General features: G+C 33.2%; 1 protein-coding gene across 5 annotated transcripts in view; it reads right to left on the bottom strand.

Moving 5' to 3' along the window:
- dmd.1.L (dystrophin, gene 1 L homeolog) overlaps window positions 1–15970 on the bottom strand; it is a 1148817-nt gene that overhangs the window by 622189 nt on the left and 510658 nt on the right. For 4 of the 5 annotated variants that reach the window (XM_018244936.2, XM_018244933.2, XM_018244935.2 and 1 more), the window contains 7 exons: window positions 15167–15346; window positions 13685–13813; window positions 12913–13083; window positions 10530–10652; window positions 8573–8710; window positions 4798–4950; window positions 2823–3005 (listed from right to left, as the gene is read on the bottom strand). In XM_018244936.2, the coding sequence (XP_018100425.1) occupies window positions 2823–3005; window positions 4798–4950; window positions 8573–8710; window positions 10530–10652; window positions 12913–13083; window positions 13685–13813; window positions 15167–15346 (1077 nt within the window). The remainder of the gene's footprint in view (window positions 1–2822; window positions 3006–4797; window positions 4951–8572; window positions 8711–10529; window positions 10653–12912; window positions 13084–13684; window positions 13814–15166; window positions 15347–15970) is intronic. The other variant, XM_041580924.1, reaches the window with a different exon arrangement.

Below are 15970 nucleotides of genomic sequence, written 5' to 3'. Positions count from 1 at the left end.
GGTTTAAATACTATGGATGCTGAACAAATATGTGCTTTGCACTTGGAACTTCCTGCATAGTACACTAGACTGCTTTCTAAGCCATTTTGACCATTTCGGGTTGCCATATAGAAATGATGAAATCCGCGAAACAGCAAAAAAAAAATGGGTGTCGATATTATTTTGACACGCGTCAATTTCACCGCCTGCGACAATTGTTATACACATGCCTATTTTGGCTTAATGCATGAAAGGCATCCGAATAATTTTGATGCGCGACTATGTTTATGTGCTCGACTATTCTGACGCATGCCCAAATTTTTTCAACGTATCGCATTTTTTGCAGGCAAATTTTCTCTGCGGTGGCGAAACTCGAACATTTGTCACAAAGTCACGCCTCGAATTTATTCGACTATAACTAGTAGTAATATTTTAATAAATGTTTACTCCTAAAGCAACTTAAAAAAGTGACCATTTAAACAAGATTGTATGTACTGTGATGTGGTATGAAAGTACTATAATAATGAAAGGAATTAATACAAGATCAGAATGGTGACATATTTTCCTGTATACTGTAAATCAGTATAAATTTGTTGTCAGTGATCTGCCTGCTATAGTCATAGCATAGTCATAGCTTGATAAGTATTCCACTAATACGAGTTAGTATTAAATGCTTGAATGGATGTTTACCTCTTACGCTTCATTTCATTATGTATAAACTTGTGAAAATACTTTTCTTGCCTGCACAGGCAGAATGTTTTATAGCGATAATGCTTGTTTGAAGTTAATACTGTACATGCTAAGAATGTAATTTATCTACATGGGATATTATTTAATAGCTGGGTGGGATGCATCATATCGATCAGAGACATAACACTACCCCTTATAGATCAGACATAACACAGTTTAATAATAATAATTGATGACGAGTGCAAACATAAGCTGTTTTAATGACTTAATCAGAATTATCTCATATCCATAACTTGTTATGCTTTTTATATTGTTACTTATTTTCTAGAGAAGTTAGGGAGGAAGCATGCCTTTCTTTTACATTAGCACCATTGACATAAACATGTGTGGAATATTTGATATTACAGTTGTGTTCTAAATGGATTCTGTAATGTATATTCAATATATTTCCTTAAAGTCTGGGCAACTTTACTTATATGGGCTAATAAATACCAAGTACTACCCATTCTGATTGACTGCTGTAATACTGATGATCTACATAATGAATTTGTCAGTAAATGTGCAGGAATGCATTAACCTGTTGTCTTTAACCAGTTTTAGAGATATATTATTAATAAACAGATGCTACCTACGTTCTGTATTCAGGGTCGGACTGGGGGGCCCGGGGCCCACCGGGACTGCTGTCCAGGGGCCCCCGCCCCCCTAGTGAAATGCGTTGGAGTGAGCCGTTTAGCGCATGCGCAACATCGCCACTCAGGTGCATGCGCAACATCGCCGCTCGGGCGCATGCGCAACATCGGCGCGTATGCGCAGACGGCGCTGCGCAGCGCCGGAGAAAACATTTTTTCCCCGCAATTCTAAATATCTGGAAAAGTGTTCTGGCCCGGCAGGGGCCCACGAGGGTCAGGGCCTATCGGGTTTTTTCCCGGTGTCCCGCCGGGCCAGTCCAACACTGTCTGTATTTAAAATCTTTTGAAGTCCCTTAAAGTCACTGAAAGCAAATGGAAAATAGATATGAGTGCTCCTATTAGGAACTATGATCATTTCTTTACAGCCATTAATTAAGTATTCCACTTTCACGGAAAGAAAAATGCAATATTGTATTTTTTTCATTTTGAAGCTCTTGTCCAGCCATTAACGCTAAAATAGTGCTGCTGTTACATATTCTTAGAAAACTTTTTGCACCATTCTATCCACAAAGGTGCTTCAGCCCATCTGCTGTTTGAATTATAGATAAATACTAAGACTAAACATTGCTACTAATAAAAGATACTTTGCTATGACATCAAAGCCTTTTCTGCTACATTTAATTTGCATTAATAGCTATATGTAAATGTGATATTCTTATACGGTAAATGAGTCACAGCTCATTTAATGCTTGCATATGCACAGATACTAATATAATTTATTTAGTATGATAGTGATATACAGGATTCAAGCCAGTAGTTCCAAACAAGCTAAATCATTTAAAATATATTGTATGTATCCTATATACTACACAGAACAGATAATGTGAGATCAGGGTGCACAAAACCAGGCCACTAAGGATCTGTAACAAGCCGACTCCTAAGGAGAGGTGCTTTGCTCAGATCAATAATACATTCGGATCCATGGTACTGTATTTTCTAACAAGCCTCAGTGAGAGAATGGCTTGATCTCTCCAAGAATCTCTCAATGTCTATTGTATCCAGGATTCTAAGTAAAAAAAAAATATTCCTGAGTTTGCATTCAGAAAAACCAAGATACAGTATCATGAATGAACAAGTGAAATATAAATGTCAAAGTGTTATACACCACTGACTCACACAATATCTATATGTCTGTCTTTGTAAATTAATTAGAAAACAAAATAAAGAAATTAAAACAGCATGGGATGGACATCTGGAATTCTGTTACTTTAACTTTAACTTGATATGAAGTTAATGAACAAATGAGTGAAGCAGCAAATAATAACATGCATTAATGATATAATGATTTTGTAGCAGTGTTATACAAGGGTTGCTAATTATATTAGAGGACATGGTACAGACAGTGGAGGCTGCACTCAAACATTTTTTTAAAGACTCAACAAGGTAAAACGGCCAAATATTTTTTCTTCTTGTTAGTAGTATTTGGTTAGTTGCAAACAAACATGTTTGCCAGTAACAACTCACAATTTGTGCATAGTGCAGTCTTCGGAATGGAGCAAATTTGCTCTCAATTTCTTGCCAGCGTTTGTTGAGCTGGATCAGAGTTGGCTCCACTGCTTTGCCAGCCCCTTCCTTAGACAAACTTTCAGCTTGTCTGTGCACTGCATTCAGTTCTTCTTTCTTCATCTCCAATTCTCCATCAATCTCCTATTGAGCAAAACCAATACAGGGCACAGAGCCATTAGCTAACTACTTAAGGAATTTGCATTAGATGTAGCAGTATGATACCCCTGGCAAAACTTTGGCTTCTGCCAACCTCTCATTTTTTATGTTGCAGGTGATTTTAAAATGCAATACAAAACTTACACTAGTATTGAAAGAATGTGCAGTGTAATTATGATTATTGGGCTCATCGTTTTATTGTAAATTAGATATGAACTTTTATTTCATATAGGTATACAAGCTATGATATGATTTCTATAGAAAACTTGTCAGTTACATCTACAGAACAGACAAAGGTCAATGTTTAATTTTATATTGTGACTTGACAGCAAATTAAAATAATAATGAAGCAAAATAAAGTTATTAAAATTAAGAGTTATGAACTGTTGGAGTGACTACACAGTAACACATGAGTATGTTTTGATGAAAGAAGTGTGCTAATATGAGAGAGGTCATCCGCGCACTGTTAGTCATTAGATCATCTGGAATAAAGACACATAATAACAGAAGTTAAAACATTTGAACATGATTCAAAAGCAAATACATCACATTCCTTCAAATATTGATCAAGATTTGGCTAATATTCTAACACCAGAAAATATAAGTGTGGTTTTTCTCTGAAAATAACTTTCCATTTGTATATAGTTAAGATATGTTGTTCGCTTCTGGTTGTACACCAACTTGTAATAAAACATTACTTATTTTTACAAATAAATTATGAAACCTTCAAGCAGGTTTTAAAAATACATGTAGCATAATAAAATCTGCAATGTAATAAGCTGGTCATTTTTAAATTAAAATTTTTACATATTTCCATTCCATTAATGCTGTTTAGTACAAATTGCCATAAATATGTTGGTGCCCAATTGAGCTTGACTGGATTGCAGTACAATTGATAGTGGAGGTTTTGTTTGGCTCTTATAGTAATACTGTTATAAGAACAGTACCTTATACAGTATGTATGGCTTGAAAGAAGCGATACAATATTAATACCAAGTAATGCAAAATTAAACTGACTTTACAAGGGCAGATAATGATCAGCTGAGCAAAATATCTGCATGTGGTCCACAGTGAATGCTCTGGTTGCTAAATCCACTTAGTTATATAAACTACATTAATACATTTAATTCCATTAGACTGTTTATATACTCATTAGATGAACTTTGTTTCCAAAGAAGCTAATGACTTCCTCGTTCTTGTACCATCATATTCATCATAATGGTTTGGAGCATTTTGAAAAATTTTCTTTTGAGTTTTTAAAAACAATTACCGCAGGAGCAAAGAATTCACACACGTTTTTGGGAAAAAAATTAGTTAGTTGAGGTATTTTCCCAACGAAGAAAAAGTTGGCAGCTTTTAGATATTTTCCTCCCAAGCAGGCTTTCTTAAATAAGAAAAAGGTTTTCCTGAAACCTTGCGTGACTTGAGGCCCCTATATGTGTAATAATTTTTGTTGGATCTACTGGAAACAGAATGTTTCTAACCAAATGTGTGCATTTTGGAATTGTACACAGAAGTTTAGCTCAGTAAGATGAATATATTACTGTATTTTTAGTTTTTTAATATGGGATGTTAAATAATCTCTGTTACATTCTGTGGTAACTAATTCCTTATAAAGGAAATGAAATGACAAAAGAAAAAACTCACTCAAAAACACTTTCTGGGAGAAGAGAAAAAGCACAAAAAACTATTCTCTGAACAGACTAAGTGAGAATACCTTTGTTGGGGAGGCAAAAAGCACAAAAAACAAAACTCTGAACAGACTAAGTGAGGATACCTTAAGCTTCTGGTTATCTTTGGGTTCTGGAAGACTTGCAATTTTTTTCTCAATGTCATCCAAGCATTTCAATAAGTCATCAGCCTGCCTCTTATATTGATACCATTGATGGGAGATCTCCAATGCTTTTTTTCTTCTTTGAGTTCTCAAAATCTGTGTATGAAATACTTTAAATTAAATATATACTGTATGTACACGGGGAGCCTTATTTATCAAAATCCAAATTTTTCTGAGTATTTACATAAAAAAGTCTGACCAACCTAGAATCCATGATTGGACCTTTTTTTATTATTAAAAAAACCATGATTTAATCGGATCGGGTAAAAACTCAATAATATAGAACCAAAATCCGAATTGTAAGATTTGTTTCAGATTTTTTTGCAGAAAAGTCTGAATTTTTCAGATTTTTGCCTGAAAAGTCTAAAATAGTTGGATTTTCTGGCTAATTCCAGTGCAGACCACAGATGGGATAGGGACCTCATCCATTGAAATATATAACCTCAGTGGGTCTAAAACAGAGTATTTTTGGATTCTGACTTTTCCATCCTCGGGGTATAATAAATCGCAAAAAAGTTAAGGTTTTTTTTCCACTAAAAATTCGGATTTTATAGTTAAAGTAAATCGAATTTTTCATTTTTTTGGTATTCAGAATTTAATAAATAACCCCCTTAGAATAGTATCCCATTTATGGAATCATTTCCCAAATTGTTTATATGTCTAGAAATAAATTATTCATTAATACCACCCCAAATAAAGTCCAAGAAAATATAATGTCCCAAAGTTCAATTGGATTCACAGTCCTTATGCCGGCTTTCACTTGTATCCCCTCAAGTCCAAACCATAATGCCTATAATAGAAGCTAGTGCCACAGGCACAGGACAAAACAAACAAACATAGGGCAATATAGTTTGAAATTATGACCCCTTCTTTTTGGTGCATGAAAGGTGCTACTTAAATTCACCACACTATGGGGCAGATTTATCAAGGGTCGAAGTGAATTAGAGGGAATTTTCAAAGTAAACAAATTCGAAATTCAAATAAATTTTTTGGATACTTCCACCATCAAATAGGATACTACGACTTTGAATTTACTTTGACTTCGATTCAAAGTAAAACATTTTTTTATTCAACCATTCGATAATCGAACTACTGTCTCTTTAAAAAAACTTCGACTTCAATACTTCGCCAACTTAAACCTGCCGAAGTGCTGTGTTAACCTATGGGGACCTGCCAGAGCATATTTCTAAATTTTTGGGTTTCGAAGGAAAATCGTACAATCGTACGATCGTACTAGGATCGGAATACTATCTTATATTGATGAATAAAATCCTCAGACTTCGAAATCAAATGGCGAAGGATTCTATTCGATGGTCGAATTTCAAAGTATTTTCCACATCGAAATTTGACCCTTGATAAATCTGCCCCCAGGTGTACCCCCCTCTTAACCACCACCCTAGACGTTTTCAGATAAAAAGATGTAGGCATTAATTTCAAACCACTTTCTCCTTTGTTCAAGCAAAATAAAATCATTGAGAAAAAATGTAATGTTAATTGCATGTTAAAAACTGACAAAAACTTCAATGTATTACTTATTGCTATGCACATTTATTAATCACTTGGCTCACTGCAAATGAAAAAAACGATTGTATGTGGTCTGCTGTAATAAAACTTTTGGAAGAATAATTTTCTCTCATCTACTTATCTGCTAAGTTTATTATTTGTAACTCCCAGAGACATCAAGTCAAAATCAGTTTGAAGTAGAAAGAGATTTGATTTTTGAATTAATATTATATTTCTTCTCAGCATGAAGTATCAGTGTCTGTCCAAAAGGTACATTGATCTCGTTACCATGCATTTTATATTATATTGATCAGTAGCTATATGAACTCATTTTTGCTGCATTTCTAAATTTTAAAAAGTATAAGATGCTGCACCTGTTAACAAACTGTAAAAACTATGAATCCCTTTGTGACTCCCTTTGCTGCTTTTTTTATATTTACTATATATAAATTATATCATATTTAATTTTAAAACATAATAGAGAATGGTATATATCACTACAAACTAACTGGGTTATTTTGCTAGCTAATGCAATTACACAGAAAAAACCTAAAATTTAAACATCTCTAAATTAGTGACAACCCAACGCTAAAGCAAATCAAGTTGCAAAAACATACTGAAGTTCTCTTCTGTTGTAAGCATCTTTGCAAATATGTGTGTAAGTAGAACTGTCGATATTTATGTGCCTTTGCTCATCTGCTTGGGAAAAAAAGTATTCTGCCTATAATCAGTCTTAAATATTGTTTAATGCTTGATTGCTATTTTCCAATTGCTTGTCATAACGACCCCTATGTGTTATTTTTCTGTTACAGTTGTGAATGAATTTTGTGAACCCTTTAAAATGTTCTATATTTTTATGAATGTGACCTAAAACATCATCTGATTTTCAAACAAGTCCTAAAAGTAGATGAAGAAAACATAGATAAACAAAAAAATTATATATTTGGTCATGTATTTATTGAAAAAAATTATCCAATAACATATCTGCGTCTGACAAAAGAAAGTGGATCATGCTCTCAGACCCCCTTTTACAGAAATAACTGCAACTAAACATTTGGGGTAACTGTTTATCAGTCCTGCAAATTTTAGGGACAAATTTACTTAAGGTCGAATATCGAGGGTTAATTAACCCTCGATATTCGACTGCCGAATTGAAATATCGAAGTCGAAGGATTTACCTCAAATAGTTCGATCGAACGAAAAATTTTTGATCGAACGATTTAATCCTTCGAATCTTTCCAATCGAAGGATTTTAATCCATCGATCAAATGATTTTTCTTCGACCTAAAAATTGTTCCAAAGCCTATGGGGACTTTCCCCATAGGCTAACATTGACTTCGGTAGGTTTTAAGTGGCGAACTAGGGGGGTCAACTAGGGGGGTCAAAGTCGAATCGAATGGTCGAATAGTTGAATGATTTTTAGTTTGAAACGTTCGATTCGAAGTCGAAGTCATAGTCAAAGGTCGAAGTTGGTGGAAGTAGCCAAAAAAAACCATTCGAAATTCAAAGTTTTTTTTATTCTATTCCTTCACTCGAACTAAGTAAATGTGCCCCTAAGTCTATTTATCCATACAGAATAGCTTCAGCTCTTGGATGGACATTTCAATTGGAATAAGGTCAAAACTTTGACTTGGCCATTCCAGAACAATTACTTTATTATTTTTTAACCATTCTTTGATAGAAGGATCTGTGTGTTTAGGATCGATCTTTTCCAGGTTTATGGGTATCTACAACTCTTTTTCTGTGTGTCGTATCTGTGATCAGGCTTTGCTGAATCCCCAATATTTAAATAAAACAGGGTCTCTGGCTCACACCTGATTGTCATCCCATTTACTGAAAACACTCAGATGTAATTGGATCATTTTTTTCATTAAATTCATGACCAAATATAATAATTTTTGTTTCATTTTTCTTAATAGGTTTTAAATAAGGACTTGTTTTAGGATACATTCATATAAAAATATAGAAAATTCTAAAGGGTTCAAAAACTTTCATACAAGTCTATATATATATGTGTATATATATATATATATATATATATATATATATATATATATATATATATATATATATATACACACACAGTACATGTATATTATATATAATTATATTCCTCATATAAAAATAATTACAATAAAGATATCTTACAAAAAAATATAGGAAAACACATAATCATATATTTTACTATAATATTAATTAATGTATATGGATTCACCTTAAGTGTGTTGTGTTTTGATAGTAAAAGCTGTTGCTTTAGTTTGATCTCTTCACGTTTTTTCTCATCCCCAATTTTTTGTTGAAGATGACTTCCCCTTTGCAGTAATTCTTTCACTGTCCATTCATTGTCTTCACTCTGATCACAAAAAGTGAAAATCCACTTATTAGCAAACAGTGATAAAATACAAAAAAAGGCAGATCATGTTAAAAGAAGGAGAAGTTCATGCTCTTTGGTGTCTGATCTTCTGCCCAGATAAACATTAGTGTAAAGCAATGTTTTACACTTCTTTGAACACTAAGGATGTTGCTATTGACAGTAACTTGGTGGAAGGTACAGTTATTTGGTCACTGCTGCTCCTGTATGCACCCATCCCCACCATTCAACCTCACCCTTCTGGAGGCATCCACTATAGCAGTGACTTGTAAGCAACATTTTACTCATCATCCTCATTAATGATGCACACAGTTAAAGTAAGTAAAAACTTCCTGCAGGTTAGCAGTCCACATGGGACTTCCATTTAGACAATCACAGCACTTATTTGGCATCACCGAGAAACTTTTTTCTTGCTTGCATAGCTCCCCAAAAGTTTGTCTGTGGCTCACAGGTAAATAAAAGTTGGGGACCCCTGAACTACTGTATATTGAAAGGGGAAGCATATTACTGTAGTCTTCGGCATAGGGGATCAATTGGCCAAAGGCATATAGGGCAGCACAACCAGTTCAGCTAGTAGTAGAAGCTAGTAGAAGGTAGTAAAAGTACTGAAAATAGTATAATACATTGTTTCAGATACTGTACTTAAACTGCTGACTTTTATTTATACATAAATATATGACAAACTATTTCTCACTACAGTCTTATTTGTTGTGTCCATGATGGAGATCAGTTTGGGCAGTAATTCCTAGACATGGAAATAGGATAGTAAATCAGTTCTTCAATTCTGCATACAGTACCACCACCACTTTTGGCTCTTTATAAATCTGCTCCTTTATGCTCAGACCCGATATAATACATATTGACAATACCATTGATATGTGGCAAGTCAGTCCAAATGCTGTTACTTATCAAGGTTAATCCCATAATAATAACAACAACTGCTCCTCAACTATACAGAGAATTTTCTCATTTTAAAAATGTAGTAATTCGCAATAAATTGCCCCAGCTAATAGTCCAAGAGACTGCACCTGCACTCCAGGTGTCTATTGATTCGTTTATACCCCCATTTTGATAAAATGAATATACCTTCTAACTGTCTTATGGCACTAAGAACCTGGAAGAAATAGAATACCCGATTCACACATTTTCTTCATTCCTAAGCAAAGACGTATATTTTTTTCATTAGATCAGATATATTATAGCTACTGTATAGTGCTTTTATGTGTAGTCTTTTTTGTTTCAAGCATTTAATATCAAAGCATAATTACATTTAAAAACAAAACTGATCCAACAGTCAGTCTTTTTACAACTAACTACCCAATTTATAAAAAATAAAAAACATAAATCACTGTACTGGGCTGAACATATTACAAAATCTATATATGGAGCAGAATTTAAATTATAGCAATTTATAGTTATTAGTATTCTTTAAATACCACTTGACTGTCAGTTTCAAGATTCTAATCTCCATTTATGACATTTGTGCTTCTATAAATCCTTATTTTGCATTCCTAAGAAACATTTCCAATTTGCTATGACTTACAAATGAATTAATTAACATAAATTGACCATACTGAAGTATCATATAAATGTACTGTAGGTATTTTGCAGATGTGTACAGAAATAACATCTTAAACTGGAAGAGTATGCTGGTTTACAGATGCCTGTTAGAGCTTGACAACACTCTGGTGACTATAACATTGTCGATTGTAAGGGTGTTGAAGAAAGTTTTTGTATCTGAGCAAAGTGTTTTCTCTTATTCTCTATTTGCCATTTCAGGTCTCCATCACAACTAATTTACCATATCTTTATTGAAGTCTTCTTCTGTAGGATTCACTCCCAGCTGAATTTCAGCCTCCAGTGGTTCAAGCAATTTCTGTATATCAGAATTAAATTGCTCCAATTCCTTTGAAGAAACCAATGCCTGAAGAAATAAGTTAAAGCTTATTTAGAACATAAACTATTTCACAATATAAATACGTTGACATTTTGATGCCTTGTTTTTAACATAAACAATATGTTATTGGACGTTTGTATTTTATTCAGTTTCTACAAGTCCTATAGTTTATTATAAAATGTATTATTTTGTATAACATAAACATTATAATCTACAAATAGACAGAACAAATGCATACTGCATTAAAAAGCAATTTACGTCTTAAAGATACCATCGCAATGACTCTATTTGTATGCTTAAATACGGCTGTTGTACCTGTGCCCTTTTTAATTAGCATTTGTATGCTTAGCATATCATATATATAAATATATATATATATATATATATATATTTATATATACTGGGGCTCATTTATAAACTTTGCGCAGGGCAGAATGATTTGCACAGTGAAAATATGTGCCCTGCGCCTGGTTATATTTAGAAAGCTGAATAAGAGTCTGCAAACAGATTTGTGAATTTGTTTTTCACACTGCGAATGTCTATAAGAGCCTTTTAAATATGGCAAACATCAGAAATTGCGAATATTTATACGCATACTCTGCATTTGAATTACGCCAGAACTTTGGTGGCAGAGAAAATAATCGCAAAACAGTTTCGCAAATTGCAACTTTAAGTTACTGTCAACACTATTTTCACGCACAACAACCTCGCAAAGTGCCTGTACTCATGCACAGACCAGTCTCATTTTCGAGTCATTTGCGAAAATTTATTGACAATGTGAATTTGCAAAAACCAGAAAAACAAGCACAGCAGTGCAATATTTTAGCATTCAGGAAAAAGCATGGGCAAAACAACCATTTGCGAATAAATGACCTCCATCTTTTTGAGTAATATTCTTTTTATAATATATATTTATATAGGGTCAATTTAATTAAAAACCAAGTATGGTTACTGAATTATTGAATGCAAACCCAAATATAAGATATCCTTGTTGTTGGAAGCAATGCTAACCACTGAATCATCATGAAGCCTTAGGATACCTAATTGATGTTAAGTGAATAATAGCAATGTAAGTGCATATGATTAAAACAATGATTAAAGGTTCTCAGTTATGTTTTGGGCAAAACTGGTATATTGTAAATAAACAGAATTATTTGAAAGTTGTAGATTAGCAAGGAACACACATAAACACACAAACTGGAACTCAATCAATTAGTTGCTTTATTCAGTCATAACATCCACAAAGGATGTGATAATGTGATTTGGCCAGGCCTCATTTTTATTTCAGACACCTGCCTTTTTAAATGAACTAATAAAAGGACCATTTAAATGAACACTTAATGAGTGTTACTCTAGGTGGTGAGTGGCTTTAATCCTATTTCGATTAAGAGCAGCAAGATAAAAACCAATTACATTACACAAATAATTTATCAGCCCTGAAAAAGCAATTATTACACAAATCCCCTGTTTTCATTTCATAAACAATGAGTAATAGCAGCAGTGTGCCACCTTATCAGATTTTTTTTTTTCGTAAAAAATATAACTGAATTTAAATGTATCAACAAGTGAGGACTAAATATAATGAATATTTTTAAAAGTGACCCCATTAAATGTAAACACTTTTCGGCTATATATTTAAGCAATTTGGGGGAAATGATACAGTGTATATGAGAATTAGCTTCACAATTTGATGGAAAATCATGTATTTAATGCTTTTTTTGTTGAGATTTGTTTTCATTGAATAAACATTTTTTTAACTGCACCACTTTGGCTTTCAATGGTCCAGTCTTCTGCCAGCCTGCTAACTATGAAGTAACAAAAGAACAAAAACAAGTATAATAAAATGTCGCACCACAAGAAAGTAGTTTAAAAATTAAATTATTCCTGTTAACCCCCCCCCCCGTTAGGAAGGGCCATGCTGATTCATGTTCAATTGTTATGTGAAAAAGTGATTAGAAAAAATAAAAATACCGTATGTTCAACTACATAATTGTCTTGAATTTTAAATAAATTATTGTGTAGGAAAAATAATAGAAATATATTTCTTGAAGTGGAAAGAAGTGGTAAATGTATTATTTTTAAATTGTTATACTATTTTGACAATGGCTTCAGATGGAAAAAGTATCTATTATAATCTTATACCTCATTATTAATCCCTACATTATGATTCTGGCTCTGAGAATGAAAAAAAAAAACAAAAAACACCAGCCTTTTCTAGTTATAATTTAAAAATACTTAGTGCTTATTGTGTTTTTAACAAATTCCATTTTCAAACATTCCTGAATACCTTGCCACTTTTTATTCTTTGAGATATTGCAGTAAAACGTTGGTCAAGATCAGACAGCTTTGATTCTACCATCTTGCTACAGTGGGCACCACGGTTTTTCACCAACTCTTCAGCATTTTCATGTATGGAATCTTTCTTTGGCTGCATATCATTCAATTCAGACTTTATCACCTGTAGCTCACCAGGAAAGTAAAAATAAATAAAATACAAATAAGTAATGAATAGAAAGATTGTGTGTTCATGTCAGGCGTGACGAGTGAAAGTATATTTTCCATTAAGCTGCTAAGAAAAGATGCATTTGCAAGTTTGTACCTTATCAGTAGTGTCTATCACATTACTATGTGACTGTATATGTACGTACACCTTAAATGGGGATAGTGACACACCATAATAAATGTGAATGTCAAGCCACAGGTTCTGACTAGTTTGAACAATCCTTATTCCATTTCACATACCCTTTATTATCAAGGCTGACACATTGTGAAAATGACTGGATGTTACAAGAACAAAGCCGATTTACTGCCAAAGTCAGATTCCAAGATTTTAGAGGAATAACAATGAAGTTAAAGAAAGTTAAGAAATACAAGAGTATGATTGTGCTTCCATAGAAAAGCCAATATATGTATGGCATTGGATCTATTACCTAGAAAGCTTGACCCAGGACCCAGCAGTGTGTTCTAATTGTGTTTGATATTTTCACATTTCTACTGCTTGTGCAACACAACAAAATACAATATGTGAAGCATAAATATTCCATTGTTCAAAAGAGTACCTTTAAGGTTTCTTCTCTCTGCTGTGGTTTCTGTTTTTCGGACTCATCCAAAAGTATTTCAGTTTGGTACATCCAAGATGTAATTGTAGCAACACCCTGGTCAAAAGATTCCATCTCATTCTGATATTGCTATAAGAAAGAAAGAAAGAAAGAAAGAAAGAAAGAAAGAAAGAAAGAAAGAAAGAAAGAAAGAAAGAAAGACAGAAAGATCCCTTATATCTATCTCAAATAGTAAAATGTGGATTTTACCAAATGCTTAAAACATCAGTTCATTGTACAGATATAGGATCTAAACCCGTTATCCAGAAAGCTCTGAATAATTTATTATTTATTTATTATAATTTCTTAAAGGTTTGAATTAATTTTAAGTAGACTTGGGGGAAGATTTATCAAGGGTCGAATTTCGAAGAAAAAAATACTTCCAAATTCGACCATCAAATTAAAATACTTTGACTTCGAATATCGAAGTCGAAGGATTTTTCACCGAATTTGGCAATCGAACGATTGATGTAAAATTGTTCAATAGTATGATTAAATCCTTCTAATCCACAATTCAAACGATTTCAGTGATCGATCTAAGGATTTTTCTTCGACCTCAAAAGACTTATAAAAATGTTGTAGAAGGTCCCCATAGGCTAACGTAGCACTTCGGCAGGTTTAATTTGGCGAAGTATTGAAGTTGAAGTTTTTTTAAAGAGACAGTACTTCGAATGGTCGAATATTCAAACTATTTTTACTTCGAATTGAATTCGAAGTAAATTCAAAGTCGTAGTATCCTATTCGATGGTCGAAGTATCCAAAAAATTACTTTGAATTTCGGATTTTTTTACTTTGAAAATTCCCTCTAATTCACTTCGACCCTTGATAAATCTGCCCCTTGATGTTTGGAGATCCAAATTACAGAAAGATCCAATACCTGTATAACTATCATGCTTTAGGATAACATAATTATGTTTCACTGGAAAACGTAAACTTATCACAAATATTTTATCAAAATATAGGTGGAAATCAGTACATGGTATCTAAGCTGTGGTGTTTGAGAAAAAATTAAATAGGATATTTTCCAATACATTTGTATTCATTGTCTTAATTTACCAAAACATATTAGATAAAGCATTAAGGCTTTAATATGTATTACATAGTTTAAAAGAGGAATAAATAACACTGAATAAAGTTGGAGCGTTGAAGACTGAAAGATAAATTAAGGAAGCAATAAAACTTTTTTTGCTAAATTAATTGAAAATGTGATTAAGTAAAATACTGATGAAAATGAGAATAGTAAAAATGCCAGATAAGTAAAGTACAATCACATATATTAATAATATAGGCAGGGCAAATGTGCCAATTTGATTTTTGTCTGTCATCACATCAGAAATGTATATGATAGCAGAGATTGGCTACTTCTATGAATCAAAATCTTTTTATTAACAAGTTCGCACACTAATGTCAGGAAAAAGGTCCCTGGTAAAGGACTGCACTCACCAATAATATGCGAAACCACTCTTCAGCCCTTGAAGTGACAGCGACCCAATTGCTGTTCAGAAGGCTAAGTTTATCATCCACAAGATTTTGTTCTGCTCCGAGCAGTGTCCTTAGTGAATCACCTAAATCTTGAACATTCTTCAGTTGCTGCTGTCTTTTCTCCATCTCTTTCTGTGTTGACTGGTATTAAAAGACAAAATAGTTATATTCTACTCCCATCCTCCCATATTTTCTATATTTCTTACCTTTATTGCTCACTAAAACAATTATTACATATCGTAGATTACCCCTTTACTACCTGGGCAATAACATCCTTATTTTTTTATTTGTATTTTTTGGGTTTCTTTAGTCTATTGACTCTTAAGGCAATGACACACTGGGTAATTCCAAGTGTTTTTTTTACATAGATGATTTCCTGCCCCCATCCATTATAATGGCATTACGTTTAGCTACAAAGAGTGTCATACAAAGTTAATGGAATTATCTAACTTCAGAGACTGAGCACATGGAATCTATCCCATTTATAAAAAATAATAGTGAAATCTACTGGTCAGTCACTGAACTTCCTAGAAATGAGGACCCAATCTAGCTGATAAGGTTATGCCCAGGGGACCAAAGGACCGAAAAGTTGGCAAAACCTTTACCCTCCTACATTCTATTTAAAATATATTAGAATTTAAAATGCATGCTTTGATAAATGTGTCACTTGCAGTACAGGTATGGGAACTGTTATCCAGAATGCTCCAGATAATGGATCTTTCTGTAATTTGGATCTTGATACCATAAATCTAATAGAAAATCATG

Source organism: Xenopus laevis, chromosome 2L (genome assembly GCF_017654675.1).
Source record: "Xenopus laevis strain J_2021 chromosome 2L, Xenopus_laevis_v10.1, whole genome shotgun sequence".
NCBI classification, from domain to species: domain Eukaryota; kingdom Metazoa; phylum Chordata; class Amphibia; order Anura; family Pipidae; genus Xenopus; species Xenopus laevis.
The sequence above is the reverse complement of the archived record's forward strand: the minus strand, read 5'-3'. Positions and strand labels throughout refer to the sequence as shown.